This window comes from Vanessa cardui, chromosome 6 (assembly GCF_905220365.1).
Source record: "Vanessa cardui chromosome 6, ilVanCard2.1, whole genome shotgun sequence".
Lineage (NCBI taxonomy): Eukaryota > Metazoa > Arthropoda > Insecta > Lepidoptera > Nymphalidae > Vanessa > Vanessa cardui.
The window spans coordinates 5,374,259-5,392,101 of record NC_061128.1 but is presented as its reverse complement, the minus strand read 5'-3'; the positions used below and the strand labels follow the sequence as shown (position 1 = coordinate 5,392,101).

Below are 17,843 nucleotides of genomic sequence, written 5' to 3'. Positions count from 1 at the left end.
TATTTTAGTAAATATTTTTTGAAAAACCTGTAATCTTGGGTTGTTTATTTATGTAATTTTTCATATGTTATTATGTTTTTATATTTAGTGCATTTCAAATTTGATTGCTTTTTGTACGAAAAGGTATATAAGTGTCAAATTGACAACTCGAAACACTATCAGTTTTGTCAACAATTTGATAAATGATAAGAAAATATTAACTTATTGAGTAAAATTTTCAGGTCCAAGTCCATGAATATCTACGCTAAGATAAATCTTAGTTTAAAAGAAACTCAAAGTTTTCATACGAGATAGCCTTGAATTAAAAGAAATATGTCAATAACATATATACCTCGAGTGACACAAGTATGATTATAGTTTAAATCAAATGAAATGTAATGTAAAATATTCTTCTTTACTCATGTATGTTTTATTTTCAATTACAGTTGGATTCCATTCAATTAGACAATGAACTCGAAGAGTTATTTAAGCAATTAGTTTTTCAGGCTACAAAGTATTTTGAGGTAATATTATTTTGTATTGTAATGCTAAATATACCTATAGTTAAAATTTGTTTTATAATATAATGAGACAGGATTTACCTCACAAGCGAGCTTCCTCATAATGATTTACTTACAGTAAAGTTACGGTTGAGTAAGATATCATTAATTATAAACAAATTATGGTCATGAAAACACAAACTCTTCATGTATCTTTATAGTCACAGCTACGTGCCCAATCTATAGATAATATATTAGGCCAACTAAAGATTGTTTTTTATGTTAAGTATAAAAAAGGACAACCATGTATTCCCAACTATAAAATATCATGAATATGAGCATAAACCCTTTATAAGTAATTTTGAGAGATTCAATTAAAAGTATAATTAAGAGTCATATATGGATTTCCAATAAAAAATATTGTGTTATAAGAAAATGTTTCATTTACAGCCCGGAATATTGCAACCAATTCTTCCTGAAGTTGAGCTCCTCATTCGAACATGGATATTCAAAAATTCAGTATATGATAAAAACTGTACTTTTGGTCAACAGATGTTGTCCCTTAAATATAAAACTGAAAATATTTCTAAAAGTAAATTGTATTGGCATTTTTTATATTGTATAGGCTTAAAGTATTTTAGAGAAAGGGCTTTGTATAGCTTCACGTCAAATACAAAGGTACAAAATTTCCTTTCGAAAATGGAAACATTCCAGTTAGTTGGCGATATTTTGAATTTCCTACAGTTTGTAAATAGTGGCAAGCACCCAGCTCTTATTGACTTCATACTTGGTCTTCAATTAACTGCAGATAAACTTACAAGAGAAGATTTAACAGATTTCTCGTGGACTCGTGAACTTTTGTGGCATAATCTTATAGTGAGTATAAAATATTCATATAATTTACATAGAAACATTGTTAATTAAAATTTGAGTTATTATTTAGAGTATATTCTAATTGTTAAAATATATTTACAGGAATTAATAGGAACAGTTCTTTCTTTGGTGAACATGTTTGGATTAAGGCAAAGAATGACAAAAGCATTAAAATATATGTGGTGGAGAAATCATACCGGTCCAAGTGCTACATCTAGCACTGCAACTATGACTATACATACAACATGTGCATGTTGTTCAGAAAAACCAATACTTCCACATGTTATGGGATGTTCACATATATTTTGTTACTATTGCTTAATGGTGAGTATATCAGGTCTTAATAACTTTGTGCATCAGGAAACTCTCAACTATAATCTGATTTTTTATGTTGCAGTCTTATTATATTATTTTTTTGTCAATAATCGTAGAGGTTTCACTACTTATCATAAACAAACTGTCAAGTTATGAGCTAAGCGGTTTTAACATTTTTAACTGAATTTAAATATACAGGGTTATTGGTAATTCGACATATATACGTTAGGAGGTGATAGGGGTGATTGTTTGCAATAATTTAAACCCCATATGAATAATGCAAAAGTAAACCAAACAAGTTACATTTTTGACAAATTTTGAAAAAAGCTAAAAGATGTGATAACTCAAAAATGTTGTCTTAAATTTTCGCGATTGTTACACATTTAAATAAAACTAGTTATAACGGATGTTAATCGCGTATATTAATTATTTTGGACATCCCGACGTTTCGAGCACTTTACAGCGTTCGTGGTCACTGGTAGACTAAGGTGGCATTTGTCTATTTGAAGAACAAAGAAATATTATTTGCAACTACCGCCAACGATTTCTCAATTGCAATTAAAATCCGTTATAACTAGTTTTATTTAAATGTGTAATAATCGCGAAAATTTAAGACAACATTTTTGAGTTATCACATCTTTTAGCTTTTTTCAAAATTTGTCAAAAATGTAACTTAAAAATTCATTTTAAAAAAAGTATCAAATAAAATCTTTCTTTTTCTTTTGTTTTATAAAAATGGTTACACACTGGATATTTGTCAATATTTAAACATTAATTATCGGTCCAAATTTAAAAATGCGAGTCGGAAAAGAAATTATTTCAATATTTTTTTGATTTTTTTTCCTCAAAAATGCCCTAAAAACTAAAAAAATCATTATGAAACATGGCCTGAAGATTATTTTAAAAACATAACCGTTTTCTTAGCTTTCCAAAAATGTATAAAAATAAGGAAATTATTTCAAATCAATCGTAATATAATTACTAGAAAGGACGCTGGTCGAAATTCGCAATCGAACGTGAACGAATTCATCCTAAAGGTTTCTCTTTAAAATTCCTACAAAATTAACTAAAAATAACAACCAATGAAAAAAAACTTACTTACTTAACTGACTGACTTAATACGATTTTAAAATAAAATTTAGAAACGGAAACAGTTCAATAGCTAATTTATAAATAAGACATTTTGTAATATAGGCTAAATAAAGTGTTAATGAGCGAATCCGAGAAACTCTATATAACAGAGCACAGCACACACAATATGTTCTACAGTGAATAAAGCAGAATTCTATTTTTACTATTATCCTCACGAAGAAGGTTAAAATTATTGCAAATAGTCACCCCCTATCACCTCCTAACGGATAGACGTCGAATTACCAATAATTCTGTATACGTATTTTTAAATAAAACTATACAATACAATGTAATGTAACTCAGAGCAATTTATCAGTTACATATGAACAAAATTGCTATAGGCTATATAGATCTTTTAAATAATTATTGTATAACTCGAGCCATTAATATTCATATATGGCGGCCGAATGCTTGTCACTCATCTCAAACTAGTCAAATCTGGAGCTCTTGTGGTTAGATAAACATTTATTGTTTTCTTATTTACAATTTAAAGGTTTCTCTTTATTGCTACTAAATTTAACTTGCCTGACAACTTGTACGCGTTTAAATTAAAAAATATATATATTAGCCTAAGTTACTCCCTATTATATCAGTTATCTGCCAGTAAAAGTTCCGTCAAAATCGGTACAGCCGTACCAGAGATTAGCCGGAACAAAGAAACAGACAGACACGCGTTATTTCACGTCACAAGTAAAAGTAATCAGTCCTTAGAGAAGGAAACCTTAGATTCTAAATAGGACGTCACCGGGTTGTTTCCAGTATGACGATGCACTCAGAATTATTAGAGGCGTGTGTGCTCTACACGGCAGGCGATTAGTCATGTGCTTCAAAATGAGAAAACCCTCGCGGTAATGACGATGTGCTTTCGCTTTCTCGTGCGGTATTATAAGATACAACTGGTTAGTCAACTTAATACGTCTTGAGTAGTCTCAATGTCCAATGACAAAAAGTGTAATGGTATGTGTTACGTGTTCAGAAACGTGTGCGTAAGATGGTACGGAAAGATAAGGGGTTCAAAGATTGACATGACAAAAAAAAAGTATAACGATTAATAATTTGCAGTCAGTTCTGTCGTTCCATTTTTGAATGATTGTACATATATTTTATATAAACGTAATATTAATAATTATGTTATTATTAAAAATAACGTCACTTTAAATTTTCATATAAGTATAGCGAGATTTATCTTATAAATAGAGAGATAATTAAATAATGTATAGGACATATTATAATGACACATATTATTTCACACGGATGTTGGGTATTGTTCTGAGCGTCACAATATATATATTTTTTAATTATATCGCTATCAAAATCAAATGTGTATGTATGTAATTATGTGTTTAGTAAGCAAGAGGTAGTTATTAAAGACTCTGTACTTGTGCAATATAGAAACTCACTGAGGTATCTACTTATCTTTTAGCAGGCCATGGTAATTGAATTGTCAATATAGCATAAATCTCTATCTATATATAGCCACAACCATTAGGGCGTGTGCGTACTCACATCTAGAACAGCTTGCACCTGTCGTTTTTTTGGCAGTTTTTCTTTAGTTTAATATTAATTAGTGACATTATTTTCATTCTCAAATACTTATTATGTTTTAATTAATATGTAGTTAATCACAATATGTTTATTTATACTGGCAATATTGTCCAATTTTGAGACGAGCCTTATTTAGACTACCGCCCGCTGGGTCTGCTTCAGTATAAATCAATCACAGATCGCGTGCCATTAATTGTAATTTATTATTAATTTTTAATAACATTATTCATACGTAATGTTTGGCTACTGTAAGGATGTTTTTTTTTGTCAATAACAGGCTAACAAGACTGCTGATCCAGACTTCGCTTGTCCAAAGTGCTATTACAATGGAAAGGAAGTTACGAAATATACCGTGTAAATGGAAACAGGGTTTTGTATAAAATAAAGGAAGGGTTACATTGTGATATTAAATAAAATAATATATTTAATTCTTGCGCTTTTTATTAATATTGAATATTAACTACATAAGCAGGGTTATAAAATTTTATACAATATTTACAAAACTCAGACTTAATTTTTTTTTAAATAATCTTTAAATTTATGAAATTTAATGAAATCCTAATTTTTTTTGCTAAAATAAATGATTTATTTCATGAACATGAGAGAAAGTATGTTATTTGTATCCCTACAATTTTTTTTAACAATTTTATTCACACTAAAAATATTTTTACAATATTAAACTACTCACTACTTACCTATTATAAGCGTTACATTTACTATATTCTATGGCACAAATGGATGAGAGAGGCCGTTTGAAGTTCATAGCAGATGTATTAAACGTACTGTAAATTGTAGTCTCTAACAATAAAAAAAAAACTTTTAAAAGTAATATATACATATAACTAAAATTTAAATTTCGAATCGAAAAAAAAAATTACATCGTTTTTTAATTACAACTTTCGAAATAAGTGTTGCCATATTCGAAGAGTTACAGGGCAAGGTCGGAAATAATTAAATGTCTGGTGTCAGGTTAACTTCAATATAGTAAAAGGTATCGGTAACTTAAGTATTTCTTAATGAATGTCTAATGTTTGTTGTCTTTGCTATTGTGAACGTTTGCGTGAAAACCGGTCTCCCAATCGGCGACGTAGTCCACCGTACGCACTGAGCCGTCCGGTTCCACCAAGGAGTACTGACCTGGTTAAATAAACACAACGTCTATATAAAGTACTTACATGTGTAATTCAGAAGACAGCGAAAGGCTTTAGCGCTGTTTAATTATTCTTAGTATAACGTCGTTAGTATTTGACTACTGTCAACCTAGATACCTTTCATTTCGGTAAGATAGTCAAGTCTACCGCATATTTCATGATGAATTATGATACTTGTAATTTATTATTCGGTTAATCTAGATCCTTTAAGACGCGTTCATATTTAAGGATATACAAACCTTTTACAACATCGCCATCGCGTTGTTCCTTCTGTTGTTTGATATCGCCAGTGTGAGGATCATTTACTCCATATTCGAACGCGTAACGAGGGTGCGCATCCTGAAAGATGAATGGAATGTTATATGAAATAAAAATAAATTCATGATATATAGATGTGATATCTTCGTATCCATATGTGTTTTTCTTAGTTTGAACATAAGATAGATTAATAACAGAGACCTAAACAAACTATATGAAATGTCGTAAAATTATTTAAAGTTTTCTGTAGCAAGGTTTAACAAAGCTTAATTTTTTTATTTTAATAATACGAAAATATTGGTTATGGGGCCTTGTGAATTGTTGATAGGGCCTAATATAAATCTATTTAGGTATTAGGTATCACCCACTCATCATATTTTCCCGCTAAATAGCAATACTAAGTATTGTTGTGTAAGTAGTAACTTTGTGTAATTACAGGCAAAAGGAACATAACATCTTAGTTCCCAAGGTTAGTTGCACCTTGCCATGTATGGAATGGTTCGTATATCTTACACCACCAATATCTATGGTTGTGACCCTTACCATGTGGTGGCCCATTAGTCCCGTTTGATTACGTAAATTATATAAAAACTTTTTTTAATTACTACAAAAAATGTGACTTAGTTAATCATATAAATATTATTATATTAAAATAGAACAAAAACACACGACTTTAATGTCAAGATATAAAACGTTCACTTCATTATTGGCTCGTGAAAATCTTTAATCACCAATAAATATCAATCGTAACAAATCACCTTTAAATTAGTTTTGTAATAAATAGTCCTCGGTTGCTTTTAAAGCTCATGTTTCTCTTTCTAGAACAGTAAGTAGACGAAGTAACAGATTTGTGGTTTCAGAAAATGATGTCGGTCTATCAGCGATAAATAGTGAAAGTAATAACGGAGATAATTAATTCCGCAGACTAATTTGATAATAATGGCTTCTGTTAAATAAACTTACAATCTAATTGCGTGCCGAACACTTAATAAAACTGTAGTTTAAGTAAACTTTTCGTTTTACAGCTAATTAACAATGTATGTTACCGTTTTGGTTTGTTAAATATTTTCGTAATTCCAAGTCGTTCAGGCTTTATTCGTATTGTTGTTTCTAAATTTAAAGAATGTTTTGTTGGTTAAAAATAGAATTTCGTAATTTGAATAGAATTTATCTTGATCGTGTAAGACGTCTCGTTTTTTAAATGTTGGGCTCTGAATGGCAATGGAATTTATGGGAGGAATGTTTTCTTTGTTTGAACTTGACATTTGGTTATATTTGTTATCTAGTGTTAAACATGAACATCGAAATCTTCAGTAAATTATTATAGTTATTATAAACGAAGGTAACTTATAACTTTGCAAAGTAATGAGCAAAAGATTGAAAAAAATCTAGTAATTTTGTTGTAAGGTTATCTACCTTACAATTTAATTTAATTGAGATTTTTTTATTAGCAACGTTGATTTTTTCATATCATTATTAACACTAACGCGGCCAACGCGTAGGAACTTGCTAAAATTACCAGCCCTTTAAGGTAATGAGTTAAACTAAAACGTACTAAAACAGCATGAATTAAAAAAATGGTTGGCATTTGTCCATACAGTTTAAGGATTAATTATGTTTTTATGTAAGTCGTTTGTGTTTAAGTGTAAATGATACTATGTAAATAAATTGATAGCCTGTTCTTGCAAAGAGGGGTATTACTGCCACAGTTTTAGAAAGGACCATTTGATTCAACTAGTTTATTTCATCTGGAGAATTCATTGAATATCTTTTAATTGAAGGCTTGACAATCATATCTAATCATCAAATGTTGTTTTCATCATTTATTACGAAATTCATTACACAAGAAACATTAAATGTTTTTTTTCCTTAATTGGATTTGGTTTGCAAATAATTATCTTGTTCTTTACCAGAAAATAAATTTTATACAGAAAATAAACATAATTGAATATATTACTTCTCCCAAATTATTTAGGTGTGACGATGGTTTTAAATATCGTTGTTTTAATCTATAGACATATTTACCGGATTTGAGTATAACATTATTATTACTAATCAACTTGCTCTTGGTCACGATTGTTTCTGTACTACCAACCCACTATGTAACCTCGGCAGTTCATTTAAATAACAATAATAGCGATTATTACGAATACTGAGTAGTTGATATACCTAATATCTGTTACAAGTATAATAAAGATTATCTGTATCAAAATTAATTATTATTTATTTACTTTTTTATTGAGACGAATAAAGTACGATGTCACGGAACCCGTTCGTGTTCACTTGAAATCGTTTTGAATTACGCTATCAATTGCTGTATATGATGCAACACACATAGAAATACCCCGTAGGGTTAAATAAAACACGTTTTATCGGTGTAAAGTAGTCTGTGTCAAATTGATACGTTGAACTTGTTTAGTAATTAATTAAAAAAAAAAAACACTTACATAATTTTCCACGAATTCTCTATGGACGTTTTTAACAGCATGTTGACCTGCTGCGTATTGTGCTGCCGAAGACACAGATATTGCTGGTGCTGCTACATGCGCTATTGATTGATGTGCGACTGCAGGTGCAGAGTATTGGGATATATGTGTAGCTTGCTGTGATACAGCTGGAGCAGAGTATTGAGCAACTACCGGAGCGGAGTATTGGACTGTAGGTGCTGAATAATGAGATGTTAGAGGTGCTGAATATTGTGATGCTGATGAGGTTGAATATTGAACAGCTGGTGCAGAGTATTGAGCTACATTAGAAGCAACGTATTTGGTCAAAGCAGGTGCTGCATACTGAGCTGGAGCAGCATGTGAAACGGAATATGTGGAGTATTGAGCTGGTGCTCTATAGGCTTGCGCGGCCACGGAATAAGTATTAGCTGGGATTTGGTTATACTGATAGGCTGGGGCAACAAATTGAGATTGCGATTGGGTCTTCAGAGCGTCTGAAGTCGCGTAACTAGCTCTAGGGGCAGCATAAACCTGGGATACAACTGGGCCAATAGAGTGCGTGAAAGAGTTTAGTGATTGTTTCGCTAAAGATCCACTTGAATATGATGCTTGTTGGGAGACTGAATTTTGAGACACGTATGTAGTCTTGGCGGGAGACAAAGTAAATTTAGTTTGCAAAGGTGCAGCGGTAATTTTGGCAATGATCGGCGCTTGATTGTATGTTGCTTGTGGAATTATTGATCCCACTGCGGAAGAAGACAATCCTGCTGATGTAGCATATCCGTGTTCTTCTCTTTGAGCCGTATATTCTGCGTTAAGGGCGGCGGCATCTTGTATAGCTATTGGTGCTTGGTACGAATATGTTGGTTGTGCTTGGTATGACACTGTTGGTTGCGCTTGGTAGGTTGCTTTTGGTGCAGCAGCTTGGAATAGAACCGACTGTGAGAATTCGTTAGCACTTTTGTATGCATTTGATGATGACAATGACGCTGATTCAATTAGTCTTGGAGCTGTAGTCGCTTTTACGTCTGTTAATGATAACTGTACTGCCGGAGCCGGGTATGAGTAGCCGTTGTCGCTACAACCCTGAACGTCGTTCTGCAGTTGACTTAAATGGTAGTTTAAGTCAGGATCGTGATAAGCAAGTGCATTTGAAATGCAAACTACGGCTAACAATATTATCTGAAACGGGAAAATATTTTTAAACTAAAATTTTATTTTGCATCGGAAATATATTTATTTAATACTATAAATTCGAAATAAAAAAAATTTAAAAATTTTAGTGTTTCCAAAATGTCATTAGGGTCACAATACATTTTGCGGTGATTGTAAACGGTATTTTATGTAATAAATACTGTTTAACTCTACATTACGGCTTGATGACTAAGGCTGTACAAACGAATTCAACGCGCACAAAGTTTGCATCGAACTTTATAAAACCTACACAATCAATGAATGTTGTTCAAACTCAAAGTACTTACCGACTTCATAGTGTGTTATTGACAAACTTCACTTTTATAAAAAAACACTAAACATATCACGTGTTAGCACAATTTGAGAACTAATTGTGTTTAGCAAAGCGTAATTCGAAATGAGAGCAAAACGAACCCGCAAAGTCTTATATAGTAAACTCATATGTGTAAGAACGGGTCACACTTTTTCACATTCGCCGCCAGTACCGTGGGCGCGGCTTATAGGATATAACTTTGATGCAGATTTACCTCACTGACTATATTTATTATAATTAATATGCATATTTAAAAGTATATTTATCAATAAATTATAAATATAAAATATAACGAAAGCGTGCTTAAAATGGACCGTTGCTTTTTTTTATTGTAGTGTTTATCCTTTTTTATTACGTTAAAGTATATTTCTTATATAATAACTGATGGATGAAAAGTTCTATTGAGTTTTTTGTCATTTCTTCTCAGTAGTATTTACATTCCATTGTAAATCGATGAAACCTTTAAAATTATGTAATTTTGTAAAATCATTTTTTTATTAGCTTGTACTTGTCTAGATATATTTAATTTAATTTTATAACTAAAAAATACTGTAATAATATTAGTATCGTTAATTTTGGAATATTATTGTAATTATGGTCGAAGTCGGTTTAGCTATTCTAAACCTTTTTTAAATCCAAAAATTTTAAAATACCTGTACTGTCACTAGTTTTAAGCAAAGACTATTAATATGAACATATTTTTTTCTTTTTCTTGTGTTATATAATTCATAATAATGACAAATTAGTTAATATGTTAAAATTTAAACTTTTGAGCATATTTTAATTAATATATTATGCATATATCAGTGAATGTGTCTAATTTTTTTTGTTCAGTATTTTTATATTTTTAACGTACCTTTTTAATAAACAAATAGCTAATTCGAGCAAGTTTTTTTAATGAAAGCGATGTCCTTTTTAAAACAAAATAAAAAAGAACATATAATCAAGGCATGTAGTTGATTCTATATCTAGAAAAACCATTATTAACGAAAAATAAAATTCCGTTAAAAATCCCAGTAAAAAACCACAAACAATAATTGAATCGTAACACAGTTGATTAAGCTCGAAATCTTTGCCCAAAGAGAACAGGGAGGCTTGACCCAGCAGTACGAAACAAAAAAATATTTATAAATCACATGTGGGCTTTATTTTAAAGTATAATTACTCTGTAATATAATACAATATAATATTATTTTTTTAAGTTGAATGTATGGCCCAGTGAGTCGAGATGTCCCAGTGGTTAGAACGCGTGCATCTTAACCGATGATTGATGAACCTGAACCCAGGCAAGCACCGCTGATTCATGTGCTTAGTTTGTCTTTATAACTCATCTCGTGCTCGGCGGTGAAGGTAAACATCGTGAGGAAACCTGCATGTGACAAATTTCATAGAAATTCTGCCACATGTGTATTCCACCAACCCGCATTGAAACAGCGTGGTGGAATATGTTCCAAACCGTCTCCTCAAAGGGAGAGGAGGCCCTTAGCCCAGCAGTGGGAATTTACAGGCTGTTGTTGTTGTTGAAGTTGAATGTAATAATTGTTCTAAAATTGAAATAGCAGTTGTATTCTTGTGCTTTTCTTGGAAAAAAATTGATGGTTTTATTGTTATTACCTTTATTAGTTTATTGATTACATGATTTTTTAGATAAATATAGCGTTCTATAAATTAAGCCTTTACTTAAGATTATACTCTCAAATAAATGTATACGAGTAGTTGCAAAATACTCTATGATATAGGTAGGCAACAAAACGATACGTCCGATTGATATAAGTTAAGTTATTTGAGGTTATTTAATTAATAATGCAATTGTCTGGGTTTTGTTATACTCAAGCCTTGAGAATAACTACGGGCTGCAATAGCAGACTACAATATACATCAATTAATTTAGCACGGCCGCTTATTTTACCAATTATCAAACACATAAATAAGTAAACTCAGTACGTGTTAAGTTGTAAATATATTTTTATTAAGATTGTAAATTTATAAAATATCTTACAAAATATGTATATATCAGTTGTAACAACAGTAAGGAAAGTTTAAATAAAACTAATTATAACGGATGAATCGCGTATATTAAATTATTTTTTTTAAACATCCCGACGTTTCGAGCACTTTGCAGTGTTCGTGGTCACGGGTAGACCTAGAGAGTCTATGTATATTTAAATATAGTAAAGTATATTTAAATGTGTAATAATCGCGAAAATTTAAGACAACAGTAAGGAAAGTTCTAAAAGAATAAGAAAACGTCAAAATCTTTATTTAACACGGAAGATCTGCTCTTTATCAGTTTTGTGTTTTGGAATCGATCTGATAAAATTCGACGAATGTATTAAATCGGCTTAATTATATTTAAGCGGTCATGATATTTACAATTATAAATATTGTGTGGTACGTTCACGGTTATATAAATTTAAAGAATAACTGTCAATCTGATATTATAACAAAATCATAGTTGTCAATCATATTTCATATCACATGCGTCAGGTTTTAAAAATTAATTATATAATATTTATAATTTTTGTAATCAATATTGGCCTCAGCAGCATTTACGCATTGTTAATATCACAGCCTTAATTTAATGCTACATGAAGTTACTTGTGATCTATTACATCGTTCTCAATACTTCAAAGCTGAACGATGGCTTGAAAAGAAATATAGAGCATAATACATTTAGACATCCATATATACAAGATTCTTTGATTCTTAAATAACATAATTACTATTACATTATACAAAAAAATTACATTTACACACTTTATTTGTGAAAGTAGGTATGATTCATGAAATTAGCAATTTTTTTTTGATTGCGTTAATTTTTCTGTAACTCCGTAAGGTCATCTGCTTTCATTCTCTAAAGAAACAACATTATGTACAATAAAATAAACTCAATGACATACAATGAAGCGAGAATTAAGATCAAAGAATCCGAAAAATACATATAAAATGTATATGTATAAAGTGTGTAGTTAGTTTACGTGTTGAAATATTACGAGTCGTATCACTTACATGTAAGCAAGAAGGTTAAGTACCATTAAGCTGTCGCTAATCCCGATTGATTAATATCCATATATTATAATTTAAGTCCTAATTAACATTATGATATATTCGAATAGTCAAAGGAAAATTAAAAAGCTAAAAAGGATAGCTTAGGCTTTTGTAGTATAAATATTTTCTACAATTTTTACAGGAATTAAAGGTACTTTTAAATTTGGAATGTATTGTCTTGTGATAAAGTTTTCATTACAATACATAAATAACATGATACGCACACACGGGCACGTCTGTAATTTGTATAAATAATATTACGTTATTACCAATAATATTCTAATAAGTTCTTTATTATCATTGGTTATTACAATCAATATTATATTCTTATGGTCTTAATTGGATACAACACTTTGTAGGATTTGGGTTTAATAATATAAATAATTTTAACATTAAGTAATTATTTAACACAAAAAATGTAAATATTACTTTACGTAATTGTGTTATAGATTCGACAAGTCGTGTATTAAAATATGTTAATTAAATATGTAACATTATTTAAAAGGTCAAAGAAACGACACTAAATTTAAAAAAGTGAAATGAAACCAAATCAATCTGTCAAATTAAGTCAAGTAATAACTCAAATGCTATCAGGTTTGAAATAAAACTACAATCTAAATCTCTTATCAATTACACTAGATTTTAATAGTTTAGGAGATTATGAAAACATTACGTTGTGTGTGTTGCGTCAGGTTCACACATGCAAACAGCATCTCAATAAGATATCGCACGTTGAATCTTTACTATTGTAACATTTTATTTAGGGTGAAATTCTTAAGTGTGATATGTTTTATAACAAACAAAACAATAAATTATAACAAAACAATATATTATTATAAAAAAAAATTATAAGAATATTTTTTGTGCATGTTATTTTTTGTATTATAAATAATCTTATTTTTTTGAATTTCTCAGAAATATAACTTGAGATTTATCAGTTGGCTACTTAACCTTTATTGTGTGACCGTTTCTCTATTGTTTGTTAAATGTTATGGACTCCAAGCAACTAACGTTTGGCTCGATCTTATTACTAGATGACCAATTAAATTAATTGCCAAATCAATTAAGATATACATTTGTAATTTTATAGTTTTTAAATGTTATTATAAAATGTGTTCATTTTAATCGTTTCTCCTAATAAAATAAAATAATTAAATAAATAGTTTATTCAGAAGTTATATCTTAAATCCAGGTCATATTTTAAATGTGCAAAACAGATCTAATACACGTATGTAATAATTTACGTAGTAAAGTTAGACATGGGTGGCGCCTTACATAAGTCGCAAGCCCCTAAGCTCTTTTACAGAGTATGCAAATTGCGCAAACTAAAGCTAACGCGTCGAAAACACATATTAATTGCCGTGAAAATTGAGCGAGTTTGAAGTCATGGAAACCTAGATATTAATACGTATATTTTTATTACGGAATTTCACTTAATAAGGCATTTTTTTACCTTTTGTTCTTTATAATAAAGGCCATATCGCACCGGCTGTAATTAAATAAGACTAAAATACGAAGATTGCAAAATCAGTTCGTTAGTTTTGATACAATAGCTATTAGCTGATGACGCATAGAATAAACCATTTTTTTTTTGTTCGATTCTTTATTTGAAATTCAGTTTTTGGTAATAACATAATTTTGGATACATGATGAAATCATTACAACACATCGTACAAAGTTCGTTAGATGATATTACGTTGTAGTAACGGAAGTTAGATGTCATTTGAGAAAAAAAATCATAAACACACGTGCTTCTTAATAACCTTTAATTGGAATACATTAATATTGAATAAACTTAGATTTTTAAGTGAAGTAATATCTTAGCCATGCATGATTAAGAAATCTAATTTCAATGGATATATTTCTAAATGGAATTAGGACTTATTTTATCCAAAGTACGTTTAGTTTTACATATAACGAAATTGCAAACGGTTTTAAGGCAACGTATTTCTAATAAAACAAGTATATGAATTCCATTACTTAACGCATCTTTATCTTTTTTCTTTTTGTAGTTTACTTTTTAAATGTTTTAACTTATACTGCGATTACAAAATACGAATGATATGATCACTTGAAATATGTTTTGCGATTGTTCGAAATAAACGGTGTTTTTGTGTTGTGTGTTATATCTAATGAGCAATATCGTTATATTTTATTATGTAGTTAATATGTACACTGAACATACTATTTTAGATAACTGATAAATCGCAGGGTCGTATTGGTCACATGCCCTTTATTAGACCGTATTACTGAATGTTCCTTCACCTTTACACAGCTAACGTTACTATAGAGAATTTATATGACAATAAGACTTAAAAAGAATATACATATTCTTCAAATTATTCCCATACTGTATAGAATGCTATGTAAAAATGAATATAATATACGTATTTATTCTAATATTGAATAAAAAAGTAAACGTAAAAGTGGAATAACTATTAAAATATTAAGAAAAAATCGTGTTTTCGACTTGTCTTTGGCGCCGCTCTGATTTCGTAAAGACAACCTCATCAATATTCAAAAATATCCATGTATGCTCTGTTTAACCTTAATAATAAAGTATAATATTACTGCAAGGCGTGTTTATATTAGTAGTTGAACTTCGCGGCAGTGCCACCAAGAATAGTGATGAAAAGTGAATAAATGCGTAGGTACTATTCGTACTTGGTAGAGTCCATAAATATCTTTGTATATTTTATTTATTTCTTCTTTATCCAAACAAAATCACAAAAGTTTTATAGTAAATACTTAATGGTAAAACTATTCTGGTTTCGTTTGTTTTACTATGAAGAAATTTTAGCATAATGATAACTAAAACAATGTTTACATAATTACCATTATTTATTTCTAGAGCACTCTGATTAATGATATGGCGTTTATAAAGGCAAGGTTACATTCGACACAAAATAAAATATTTAAGCATTTTATTTTTTTAAACAATAACCTTATGACATCGATCAAAGTCAGGACACATGTTATGCAACTGATAAGGCAATCATGCTCTCGTTGAAACGCTGCATAACTTTCACGGGTATAAATAGAGTCGATCTATATTTTCCACATATTATGTAATATGAATATCTATTGAGCAGAATCAAAAGCAAATAAATTTGCGCAATGTTACTAGTAATAAATTTAAATTGGTACTGATATCATATGCGAGTAATATTATAAATTACGAAATACTAAATGCCGAATAAAAGCCCCACAGATAAATTATTTGTAAATTTAATAGTAAAAGCACTTATATCGAATAATGTTAATAATGAACTGGCGAAAATGCAAACGAAAGGAAATATAGAGTATAAATATGAATGTACTAGTTTTAATTCAGTGGCTTCGCTCGTCTTTTAGGAGTTGGTTTGTAGGTATCATAAACAATATCTAAAGATTATAGGCTGTCTATTATTATTTACCTTTATTAAAGAATAAAAAATAAGATAAAGGAATGAGCCTATCTAAATTGGACAAAATTACATACATTACTCTTATCCCAATATAAGTAGCAAAATTACTTGTGATATGGAAAATCAGAAGTAACGACGGTACCACATACACCCAGACCCAAGACAACATAGAAAACTAATGAACTTTTTCTATATCGACTCGCCCGGGAATCGAACCTGGGACCTCGAAGTGACGTACTAATGAAAACCGGTTCACACTGCTCGACTACGGAGGTCGTCAATTTTGATATATGAGCTATATTATTGTAAAGCTTCATTAAAATTGATTTGGTTGTTTTTATCGAATGAGTTACAAACATACATATGTACAAACTTTCGCTTTTATAATATTAGTAAGGATATATTAATAAATGCCTTGTGCGTGTGTTTGACAAATTTCTAAGGTATGAGGCATAACTGGCATGACATGTAGGTACAAGGTTCAGTATTTCCAATTGATGGACAATTAATCAATTTGAGGTATATGAGTTATTGCTTTATTTACTGTGTGAGCGTCGATCTAATAAAAATGTACATACTTTACGTAATGTACCAAATCTGGCGCGAGGTTCTAACTGGATGATTTTATTTATAAATACAAGGTCAATAAGGCTATTAAAGTAATTGTAGAAGGGAAATAGAACTATTAGTATGAATCTGACGTTATTGGTATTCACATTCTTAAATGTTTATGTTATTTTGTCAAATAAAACTACGTCAGATTTATGACAAGATAAAGTACTATAATTTATTACAGACATATTTTAAAATGAATTTATTCTATAATTTGGTTCAGCTATCCACTTGTTGATCTAGTAACTAGCCTATTCTATTACAGGTCAGGTGACGGGGTCAAATCATCTATGTATAGTGTTTCTTGCAAGTCATTTTCTGCATCCAATGGTTTGGAACAGAATAATGGCAATGTTAAATTGTCGGACTTGACAGAAAGTACGTAGTTTCGGTCGGTCCAGATCTTTCTCCAATCTCCTCCGAATGCTATGCCAACGGTCTATCTGAAAATAGGGAAGAATAGTTCAATTGAATCCTAAAAAGACGTAAGCTTACGCGTCAACTTCTAAAAATGGCTATTTATTGTGTCTCCGCGATTTGAGAACATTCTTATTGCCACCGCAACTAATATCGGAATACTTGGCGTTGATATATCGAGCCTCGCGTTCCGCGATCAATTGGCAGGTAAAGCCAAATTTCCATCAAAAAAGCTCGGTATGCTGAGCAAGGCAAGACAGTATTCCACGTCGGCCCATCGCCGATAATACAAGGTGCAAATTCGGCCCCACATGGAATACTACTCTCATTTCTGAGCGGGTGCTCCCCAATACCAGCTCCTACCGTTTGTCCGTATCCAACCTAGAGTGGCTCGAAATTTTGACAGTCAAGCTCTTTCCAAAGTGCTCGATTCTTGGCTTTGCGTGAGATATCGGATCACTCTGCATCTTCTAATGAATTTTTCACGGGGAATGTTCCGAGGAAATATTAATAATTGCTAATCCGGTTGCTGAATTTCACCTTCCGATAAATATAAAAACTAACAACTGTCCGATTTTTTTAAAGAGACTTTCTTCTTCGCATAACCTCTCTGTGGATCTAGCTATCGTTGGCGCTTATTGTGAACCAAAACG

The 17,843-nt window shown here is 30.5% G+C and overlaps 2 protein-coding genes across 2 annotated transcripts; one reads left to right on the top strand and one right to left on the bottom strand.

The window, feature by feature from the left end:
• The first annotated feature begins 140 nt into the window (after positions 1 to 140).
• LOC124530189 (peroxisome biogenesis factor 2) lies at positions 141 to 4,773 on the top strand. The gene is made up of 5 exons (XM_047104198.1): positions 141 to 345; positions 426 to 503; positions 930 to 1,355; positions 1,455 to 1,676; positions 4,621 to 4,773. The coding sequence occupies exons 1-5, from the start codon at positions 313 to 315 to the stop codon at positions 4,699 to 4,701; spliced, it is 840 nt and encodes a 279-aa protein (XP_046960154.1). The 5' UTR covers positions 141 to 312; the 3' UTR covers positions 4,702 to 4,773.
• Positions 4,774 to 4,810: 37 nt separating this feature from the next.
• Positions 4,811 to 9,840, bottom strand: LOC124530187. The gene is made up of 4 exons (XM_047104196.1): positions 9,681 to 9,840; positions 8,200 to 9,381; positions 5,734 to 5,833; positions 4,811 to 5,480 (listed from the first exon to the last, which is right to left on the bottom strand). Exons 1-4 carry the CDS (start codon positions 9,687 to 9,689, stop codon positions 5,368 to 5,370), a joined length of 1,404 nt encoding a protein of 467 aa, XP_046960152.1. The 5' UTR covers positions 9,690 to 9,840; the 3' UTR covers positions 4,811 to 5,367.
• Positions 9,841 to 17,843: the final 8,003 nt, after the last annotated feature.

Bases quoted from the DNA above. Each gene is read 5' to 3' on its own strand.
- LOC124530187 (XM_047104196.1), bottom strand. The intron at 5,834-8,199 runs GTAAGTGTTTTT...TTCATCTTTCAG, and splicing joins GAGAATTCGTGGAAAATTAT to GATGCGCACCCTCGTTACGC. The intron at 5,481-5,733 runs GTTTGTATATCC...TTATTTAACCAG, and splicing joins CGATGGCGATGTTGTAAAAG to GTCAGTACTCCTTGGTGGAA.
- LOC124530189 (XM_047104198.1), top strand. From the start codon at position 313: ATGTCAATAACATATATACCTCGAGTGACACAA. The intron at 346-425 runs GTATGATTATAG...TTTCAATTACAG, and splicing joins ATATACCTCGAGTGACACAA to TTGGATTCCATTCAATTAGA. The intron at 1,677-4,620 runs GTGAGTATATCA...TGTCAATAACAG, and splicing joins TTTGTTACTATTGCTTAATG to GCTAACAAGACTGCTGATCC.